The 9,999-nt window shown below is 41.6% G+C and overlaps 2 protein-coding genes across 2 annotated transcripts in view; one reads left to right on the forward strand and one right to left on the reverse strand.

The window, feature by feature from the left end:
* The window catches only part of LOC124996986 (transcription factor 7-like 1-B), an 11,785-nt gene extending 9,518 nt beyond the window's left edge, over positions 1-2,267 (forward strand). The window contains exons 7-10 of the mRNA XM_047570442.1: positions 85-250; positions 885-992; positions 1,062-1,110; positions 1,594-2,267. Of these exons, the coding sequence (XP_047426398.1) occupies positions 85-250; positions 885-992; positions 1,062-1,110; positions 1,594-2,141 (871 nt within the window). The 3' untranslated portion in view covers positions 2,142-2,267. The remainder of the gene's footprint in view (positions 1-84; positions 251-884; positions 993-1,061; positions 1,111-1,593) is intronic.
* A 3,072-nt stretch (positions 2,268-5,339) lies between these two features.
* casp17 (caspase 17, apoptosis-related cysteine peptidase) lies at positions 5,340-9,158 on the reverse strand. Its single transcript, XM_047570011.1, has 4 exons — positions 8,836-9,158; positions 6,377-6,552; positions 6,038-6,056; positions 5,340-5,833 (listed from the first exon to the last, which is right to left on the reverse strand). The coding sequence occupies exons 1-4, from the start codon at positions 9,050-9,052 to the stop codon at positions 5,484-5,486; spliced, it is 762 nt and encodes a 253-aa protein (XP_047425967.1). The 5' UTR covers positions 9,053-9,158; the 3' UTR covers positions 5,340-5,483.
* Between the last annotated feature and the right edge of the window lie 841 nt (positions 9,159-9,999).

A 9,999-nucleotide genomic window follows, 5' to 3' on the forward strand; every position in this document is an offset into this window, starting at 1 on the left:
GCCTGGTTTCTGTCCTCCGCCGCCGCCTGGACCCGTCCTCCCTCCTGTCCCTCACTCTTCGTCTCTGTCTCCGTCCTCTGACAGGAAGTCGGCGTCTGACGTCCAGAAGGAGAAGGAGGACGAGAGGAAGCCGCACATCAAGAAGCCGCTGAACGCCTTCATGCTCTACATGAGGGAGGAGCGCCCCCGTGTGGTGGCTCAGTGTAAAGTCAAAGAGAGCGCCACCATCAACCAGATCCTGGGACAGAGGGTACGAACCCGTCCACTCCGTCTATCAGTGCAGCGCCCCCACCTGGCCATTCACTCTATGTGCATCTTTAAAAGGAGTCACTTTAAAAACCACACGAAAAGAAATGACCACGTTTCACTTTAAAGTTAGTTTTAGAAAATAAATAATAATAATAATATGTTTATTTAGTAACATCATTAAAATGATTCATTTATTATTGTTTCTTAATATTTTTACAGTTAAATTTTCTAAACTAACTTTAACTGAAAACATTGTCATTATGGAATAATAATCATTAGTGACTTATTTGTCATTATTATTATAAAATTCATATAATGTTTGTGTGAAACATTTAGGATCAAAAAAGTTATTTTGTTTAAATTGGTTCAAATTTGTGAGAAAAAAAATGATTTTCATATTAATATTGTGATTTAAATATTCGTTATTCAATTAATTAATTGCATATTATTGTCCTTATTTTTTGCTTTTTTTATGAAATAATAATGTATCTATTAATTCATATTTGATTTAATTTAAAGTATTTAAAGTCATGTGGTCGTTAATTATTAATAATCAATAATTATCAGCAGATAAACTAAAATATTTAGTTTGATGTGATTCATTAAATATATTTATTAAATGTGTCTTTGTCCAGTGGCATTCTCTGTCCAAGGAGGAACAGGCCAAATACTACGACCTGGCCCGTAAGGAGAGGCTGCTCCACTCGGAGCTTTATCCCGGCTGGTCGGCCAGAGACAACTACGTGAGTACGGAAGCCTGCGAGGCTCAAAGGGCCGCGACGCACAAACACTCACATGTTTGTTTCCTACAGGGCAAGAAGAAGAAGAGGAAGAGAGCAAAGACTGACGGTCACATGGAAGGTACCCGGACACTTTCACTGTCTTTATTTATATCTGTATCTGATAGGGACATAATGGACATTAATGGACTTTAAGGGACATACAGACGTGAATATGACACATTATAGCAACAATGCTAATTAGCATCCTCAGTCTCTCTTTTATTAACCCTCAGTTTAATTCACAACCATTTTATCCACCTTTAAATTAATCAAACTGACATTTAAAGGGTTAAAATGAGCGACGTCCTGAACTGGTTTAAGAGATTTATGCAGAAAAAAGGAGAAAGAATATTAATCAGTTTAGTTTTATTGTTCAGTTGATTTATTAGAATTAATTGATTTTATATTTCAAACTTTGTGTTGAGAGCAGGTTTGTTACAAAAATCTGCCACATGCACCAACCAGGAAACACTGAATGGACAAAGTGTCTGTAAATGTGTCTGAATGTAATTTGCTTCCTGTCCATGTTTAAAACTGTTTCCTGTCTCTGTCCCTCGTCCAGTCGCTGCCTCCGTTGCCCCCGACGATTTCCCCCCCCAGCTGAAGAGACCTCGCGTCCCGTCCGGCCCCGAGGAGACTCCGCCCCCGGCCCCGGCCGCCGCCCACTCCCGTCCTCACCTGGCCCAGCCGCCGGCCGTCTCCCACCTGACACACTCCCACCTGTCCCAGGCCAGCCCCGCCTCCTCCCTGGACTCCCCGGCCACGCCCACCACGGCGCTGGCGTCGCCGGCCGCCCCGGCCTCCACCCACACCGAGCACCACCAGCTCCACCACGCCCCCTATGGACAGACCTCCCCCTACCCCGAGCAGCTGCAGCCGCTGTCCCTCACCACCAAACCCCACCGGACCTCCCACCCCCCCACCACCACCACCACCACCACCACGCCCTCCTCACCCGTCTCCAGGAGCCCCCCCCCTCCTCTCCCTCCTCGTCCCACTCTACCTTTCCTGGTCCCGCCCCCTAACTCCTCCCACCAATCAGCAGCGAGCTCTCACAGTGCCTTAACTCAGTCACAGCCACTCGCACTCCGCAGAACCAATCAGCTGTGAGGAGCTGCTCCTCCTCCTCCTCCTCCTCCTCCTTCTCCTGCTCCTCCTCCTGCTCCTGCTCCTGCTCCTCCTCTCCTCCTCTTCCTCCTCCTTCTCCTCCTCCTCCTCCTTCTCTCCTGCCTCCTGCTCCTCCTCCTCCTCCTCCTGCTCCTCCTCCTCCTCTCTCCTCCTCCTCTCCTCTCTCTCCTCCTCCTCTGCTCCTCCTCCTCCTCCTTGCTCCTCCTCCTCCTCCTCCTCCCTCCTCCTGCTCCTGCTCTCTTTCCTCCGTGCTCTTCTCTCCTCCTCCTATGCTCCTGACTCCTTAGTGTTTCTGGAGCTATTAATCACTAGATCCTCTGTTATCACCTGAGCTCCTACTCCTCGTCTCGCTCACTATCCTCCTCCTCCTGCTCCTCCTCCTCCTCCTCCTCCTCCTCCTCCTCCTCCTGCTCCTCCTCCTCCTGCTCCTCCTCCTCCTCCTGCTCCTGCGACCTGATAATAATTAAAAACACGAAATCTCTCTCCAGTGATTCTATTTTTTTAAAGCTGTAAATAGGCCTTTTGTCTTTTTGACCTTTATTATTTTTTTATAGATGTATTATCACCTTTTATATTAGTATGAAAAGTCTAATTGGTCAATATTTGACTGCGTCTCCCATCAGCCTGAACTGTTCTAATTATTTTTTCTAACTCACTTCTCCCTGAAGGTTTTGAAGGTGGACTGTAAATGAACGGTGGCACTGTTTCTGTTTCTGTTGGTGCTTTGGTTTCGTTTTTTTTTCACCTGCTAGTAACGAGTGTAAATCTAGTTTCTGTGTTAATAAATAGTCACTGAGTTCTCACCTGCTGCTGTTTCCTGGTTCTTCTCCAGGTCTGAGTCCGAGTTTATTCCTCAAACATTATTAAAAACACACAGAATGACGTTACATGCGCTTAGTAAATGAGATGGAAAAAATTAAACACAATCATTTTTAAAAACAAAAAGTCGTAAAAGAGAAGATGGACAATGACGAAGGAGGAAGTTCTGAACAAACTGAATTACATCTTTTTGTGCTGATTAGATCTTTAAAATCTTTAACCTTGATAAGAACAAAAGTCTCTTTTCACCATAGATTTTTTGTGTGTATTTTTTTATTTATATTTCATAATATATAGTAATATTATAATTGATGGTTCATATTATAAATTATGATATTTCAAACTGAAATCCCACAATGCTCCATGTTTAAATCAGTGTCGCTACTGATCATTGACACGTCTGAGCCTCTAATAATAATAATAATAATAATAATAATAATCAAACGCTGGCATGTAAAGGGTTAAAATCACAAAATAATCAAACTGTCTGTGTTTGTGATTAATTCTGAGGTGGATTAAAAGATTTATGTAAAAAAGAAAAGAAAATATTAACCTGATATTTTTGAAGAAGCTTTATCTTTGTCTAATTTAATGAGTAAATTAATGAATGTGTTTGTGGTGACGGTCATTTCATCCTAAACAGGAGCAGCTTTAGTTCATGTGTTTGAGTTTCGTCTCGTTTGGTTCAGACGAGTCGATGAAGAACTTTTTATCTTCTCAGGATGTTTCATTTCAGACATGAACCTCCTGCTTCTTTTAGATTAAATATCGACACATATCGTCCTTTTTGTTTGTGTTCAACGATCAAACTAATAAATGTTGGTGACATCATTTCATTATTAACTAGTGAAGCTCTGTGACATTTACAGGTTATTATGAAACATTTACTTTTATAACGTTTGTCCTTTAAACGGGTTTATGAGCTCGTCACAGGTGAAAGTCAATAAAGTTTATTTCATCTTATCTCGTTTATTACATGAATGTGTAGAAATAGAATAAGACGGAGACGATGAACTCTGGACTTTACAGACTTTCATCTGCAAACCAAAAGTAAAAATGAAAGAAATCATTGTTAAGAAGCAGATAACAGATCCACTAATGAGTAACTCCTGATTAAAGAGAAGCTGATCATTAATGTTCAGCTCAAACAGCTCAAACATCCGTGTGATGATGATTCAGGCGACAGCTTTGACTCCAGCTCAGACCTCCTGCTTTAATGCTGCAGCTTCTTATTCTGCTTCATTTAGACCCATTGTCCTCATTAGGAGACACAGTATACTGCCCCCTAGTGGCAGCGGAGCGTCAATACACTTTATTTATGTTCATTAACTTTTCTAGTTTGAATAATTAACTTAATTAAGTTTGAGGACGTTGATGTCATCGTTTCTAGTTTTGTGTTTTGGTGACACATTAGTGAATTAAATTAAATCCCCGTGTTCACATTATTTATTCCAGTTCAAAGTTGACTTATTATTTTATTTATTATCTTATCTCTGAGTTCATTGAGGAGGCGTGACAGACATGAGGAGCTCTGAAGCTCGAGGTAATAAAAAGAGACGAGGGAGGACGTGTGACGCTGCTGTCGTGCAGAGAACTGTAATTACTGCATGAAAACACGATGACTGGATCAAGTCACGTCTCACGTGTGTCTGCGTCTGTCACAACAATCGTTTAGTTTCCCAGACAAACTCAGACTCTGCAGGACTGAAGTGAACAGGACGTTCTAATCTAGAAATGAATCTAGTTCCACCTGTGACTCAGGTACAGAGTAAAGAACGGGCTCATATCAGCTGGTCACATGTCACTTCAGATAAAACCAGACGGACAAAGTTCTTCCACCTGACGGTTCCTGTTAAAACCTAAATACAACACAGACAAACAAAGACCAACATCTGTGAAATATAAAGAGAAAATGAAACGATGAGCGATTTAATCCAGAACATTTTGATCATAGGACCTTTGATTTATAACTTTATAGCTTTTATCTCCACATGTTTTCGTCTCATTTAGACCTTTACTTTAAACACAAAAAAATAAATCTAAAACTAGAAAAACGAACGAATCATAGAAAGGTGAATAAAATCCTTTATGATTATTTATTCATTCTTTAATTCATGTCATGGTCCATTTGTTTATTATTATTTATTATTATTTTGCATTTTTCACACAAACTAAACTAAACTAGATCACGTTAATATTTAGTTTAGTTCAGCGTCCGTGGAGGCGGCCATTTTGGAAGCGGCTGCTAAAAGCTATCGACTGTAGAGCATGAAACAATCCACCAGGGGGCAGAAGACCAGTGAAAACTATATTATCACACAAACAACAAACAAACACAACCACATAACATTAAAGTTGAATCCACTGAGCGGTGTAAAAATTTCTCTGTCCGAAGCAAAAAGTAAAATAATATTTTCTCGTTTCAGATAAAGATAATTCGTCGTGTAACAGACAGAATAAATAAAAACACAAAAGGTTCCTGGTTCCTGGTTCCTGGTTCCAGGTCTAACTGATGGAACGGGTCCGTTTTCTGACGGCCTCGGGTTGGACCAGCGCCGTGGCCGAGATGCCGGCCGCCGCCCCGGCCTCAGCGAAGGGGAAAACGTCTCTGGTGAGTCTCATCAGGAAACACGGCATCTCCTTCTTCCCCTGCAGGTGGCGCCCTCGCGCCTGGAAGTGGAAGGCCACGCGGTGGGACAGCCGGGTCATCAGGCGGGTCAGCTCCAGGTTCCGATGCTCCTCCTCCTCCAGCAGAGAGCACAGCGTCTGGAGGAACACGGAACCCTGAGGGTTCATGAAGGCACCGTAGCCTGAGAACAACATGGAGGACGGAGTTAGAACCGAGGAACCCGCCTCTCTACAGCTGAGGTTCTTTAGCAGATCAGTGGTCACACAGAGGATCCTGAAGTTCTAGTTCTGATTCTGAGGTTCTGGTTGTTGTGGTTCTGGTTGTTAGTTCTTTCGACTGTCTGTTGCGTACATCAGGCCGAATCACGCGGAATCAGATGATACTCAGAGTCGAGACGATACTTTCGTTCAGGTATGTCTGCAGAATCAACTCACACCATCATCAGTCAGCTCTCACCACAGCTCAGACACACCCACCTCAACACAGTCAGACACACAACCACACAGTCAGACACACACACACACACACGGTCAGACACACAACCACACACAGACACACAACCACACACGGTCAGACACACAACCACACACACAACCACACACGGTCAGACACAAAACAAACATCACCCGTCAGATCACACAACCACAACTGACACAGCAGACAACACACGATGCAGCATACATCACACTACACTACACACATAATCACTACACACACACACACACACACACACACACAGACACACACACACACACACACAGACACACACTTCTCCTCTGACCTGGATGAAGAACATTTTGGTTTTTTTCTCCATGACCTCGTTGTCAAAGTATCTGAAGACGTGTGACAGTTGGACTCGTTTCCCATCGGCCCCGAACACACAACCCTCGTCTCCGTGGGACGACAACACGCACAGGAAGCTGTCCTTGACGGGACACCGGCTCTCTGCACAACACACAACACAACACACAACACACAGCCATGAGAGGCCGTTTAGCTAAAACACTTATATGTAGTTAATGAGGAATTATTTAAATTTTGTACTGTTAAATTATTTCATACTATAATTAGTTAAGAAAAAATGGTTTATTTGCATAAATATTTGTCCTGTATTTTATCATAATCAACTAATTAAAGGCAAAAATACGAAATTATTCAGTGATCATGACGTTTAAAGAAATGTATCGGTTTCGGCGATACTAGCCCAGTATTGACTTGGTATCGTATCGACACCAGAATTCCCAGTATCGCCATTGACTGTATGGACAAAACAAACCCATCGTGACGTCACCCGTTGGATGGAAGCGCGTAACCTGACGTCACTGGAAAGGCCGCGCCCCCATTTGGGTGAAAACAAACCACCAGCGGTAAAACAAACCTCCATGTAATCAGAGTTTATTTTGTGTTGTTAGCTTTCATCGGCTGGAAAGTGGGCGAAGTGGCTAATGCTAGTCAGGCGGACACATAATGTTATTATCGAGCGATGATCGGTGACGTTGAATAGAAAACCAAGTCTGTCCTACTTCACACGGCGGATAAATATTTCCCAAACTGTCATACTTTATTTAAAAGTAGTATTGATTACTATTTAGGTTCTGACTTGGGTGGTAGTTTGATTGTTAGCCTCCCGTTAGCCTGGCTAACAGACCGGAGCCTAACCGGAAGGCTAGCCTAAGGCTAATTCATTAGCTGGCTAATTAGATTCCGCTACGGGACTGGCTATAATGGGCACCGACACCGACCATAAAAATATTTCTCCAGATTCACTTATCGGGTCGTCTCGTGGGAGGAACTATTGTTTTTATTTAAAATGATCCAAAATGGACCAAAACCTCAAACTCAGCCGAAAGGTTGTCCGAAAGGACTAGGCTAGGCTAGCTGCTAGCCTCTCCTTAATTATGCAGAATTTTACACGTTAATAAAAATTAAACGACTGAGTTAGAAAAAAAAATCACTCCTCGTACAGTCGTCATGAATATTGACATAGACCATTGAGACCAAACCCGTTTTTTGCACCAGGCTGTGAACATGTTTAATGATGCTGTAAACTTGGGCTTTTTAACTTGAGGGTCTATGGGGATCTGCTCCCCTCTGCAACCAGCCTCTAGCGGCCACTCCATGAACTGCAGCTTTTTGCACTTCCGCATGGGCCTCATCGCTCAGACCCGGATGTTACCGCCTGAGTGTCGCACATGGCCCCATAGACATTAATACATTAATAGACATTAATGCGTTTTAATGTCTATTAATGTATTAATGTCTAATAATGTATTAATGTCTATGTCCAGCTCAAACACCCGCGATGAGCCAATGAATCAGAAACTGAAGATTCAAGTTGACTCCCGTTTCAGTCAAACTCTCTCACACATGCTGCTATATTCGTACACATCGCACGTCATTCTCTCATACATCCACTACCAAGTTGTTCCATCCACAGCAGCATGTGAGAGTCTGATAGTACGTGTGCGTGACTGTAGTTGTGTTTGTGACAGTTTGATAGTAAGTGTGAACAAATATGAATTATTTCCTCTCATACACAACACAACACAACACAACACAACACATGTCATCAGTTCCTCCAGATAATTACAGCTCCTACGCAGGTGTCAAACCCACGGCCCGCGGCCCTGAAGCCGGACACTAAGGCTCTAATCTGGACCCAGTTCACAGACTCTTATTATCTGATTTATCAGTGAAGATAAAATCAAATCTAGTTCATGAGTCGTTACTTGTACGTTATTACAGGTCTGTTATAGGAGGACGTGTTGTGTTACATAATATCACTGATACACAAAAACTAGACAACAGGACTAGATGAGTTTTTATTAACTGATTATTTATGACGTCACAGAGTCGTCTTAACAACTTTATAAATAAATGAATAAATGAAATAATTCTGGTCCTAAATAAATAAAAGATCAGTTTCAATAAATACGAGCATAAAATAAACGGATAAAAATAAAAACATGGTGACATATGAGAACATTAACAATAGAACGAGCACGAAGACGTAGAATAAAATACATAAGATAACAAGAATATAAAAGTGTAGAACAAATAACAGAGTTAACTGTTGTTCTAGTTTCATATTAATAAAACTTAGTCCTGGGTCTCAGTCTAATCTGAGTTTTATTGGGTTCTCCAGGGTTCTTTTAGTTGGTTCTTGTTGTGAGTTTAATAAAACTCCAGATGAATTATTTATCTGTAAAGAATCTTTTTTTTTTGTACCTTTCCGTAGCAGCTGCTGGATCTCGTCTGCTCTCAGGTCCATGTGCAGCTCCACCTTGAAGCCCAGTTTGCTGAGGGTGCGGTGGAGCCTCCTCGTGTCCCTCTTGGCTCCAGGCCTCCAACCGAGCTCCACCCCGGGTTCGTACTGAGCCACGGACACCAGCACGGCCCTGTTACCGACCCCCCCGCCGTCCTTCAGGCCTCCAAACACACTCATAGCTCCTCGGTCCAGAGGTGAACTCTGTGGCTCCGGTTCGTTTTAAACTCTGCTCTCAGTCGTAAACCTGACATCACGCCTCCACTCACACCTTTTATGGAGCTTCCCCTGCAGGATGTTGGTTCACATGTTCTCAGCTCTTACACAACCCTGTTCTTTTCTCTTCCAGTAAACCTGTCCCCTCGTCTTCTTCCACGTCGCTTCCCTCAGGTGTGTTTGCTCCAGGTCTGATTCACTTCAGGTCAGCAGGTAAAGCTGAAACTAGTCAGACTTCTTCCAGTCTGAACAGATCTGAGCTCATAATATTATTGTTTATTCTGCTTCAAGTGGAAAAAAACTATAAAACCAGAGAAGTAAACTGAGATATTCACAATAGTCATAAAATAAAATAAATGCATTTCTTTATTCATAGTCAGTTAATCATGATGGATAAATCAAATGAATACATAAGAATAACAATGATAATACATTTAAAATAAATGTAAATAAATAAATAAATGTAAATAAATAAATGTGTTTCTGTATGTTTACAAATAATAATAATGATAATAATAATAATAATAATACAGAATAAAAGAAACGCAAAAAGAACCAGAAACATGGAAAAATAAATACTGTTCCTTTATTGCTTAAAATTGAATTAAATGTGTTGATTTTTAATCAAATCATGGAAATAGAAATTAAATAAATCATTTTCATGTTGTACAAGTCAAAGTATAAATAATAAATTAAAAATCAAGTTGTTTACCTCTAAGTTCACATGACATTAAGCTGAGTTAACAGCAGCCTCAGGGTGTGACTGTGTGACTGGATGAATAATAATGCAATCAGTCGTAAAGGGCTTTGAATGTCTCTGATGATTAAACGCTTTATAAAACCAATGCATTATTAGTGATGTTTGTGAAGGTGGAGCTGGACTCTTTGAACTATTGTAGTTTCATTTTTAT

This window comes from Mugil cephalus, chromosome 19 (assembly GCF_022458985.1).
Source record: "Mugil cephalus isolate CIBA_MC_2020 chromosome 19, CIBA_Mcephalus_1.1, whole genome shotgun sequence".
Lineage (NCBI taxonomy): Eukaryota > Metazoa > Chordata > Actinopteri > Mugiliformes > Mugilidae > Mugil > Mugil cephalus.

Excerpts from the sequence above, each read along its gene's own strand:
- casp17 (XM_047570011.1), bottom strand. The coding sequence starts at position 9,052 with ATGAGTGTGTTTGGAGGCCTGAAGGACGGCGGGGGGGTCGGTAACAGG. Across the intron at positions 6,553-8,835 it reads CCAGCAGCTGCTACGGAAAG|AGAGCCGGTGTCCCGTCAAG; the intron begins GTACAAAAAAAA and ends TGTGTTGTGCAG.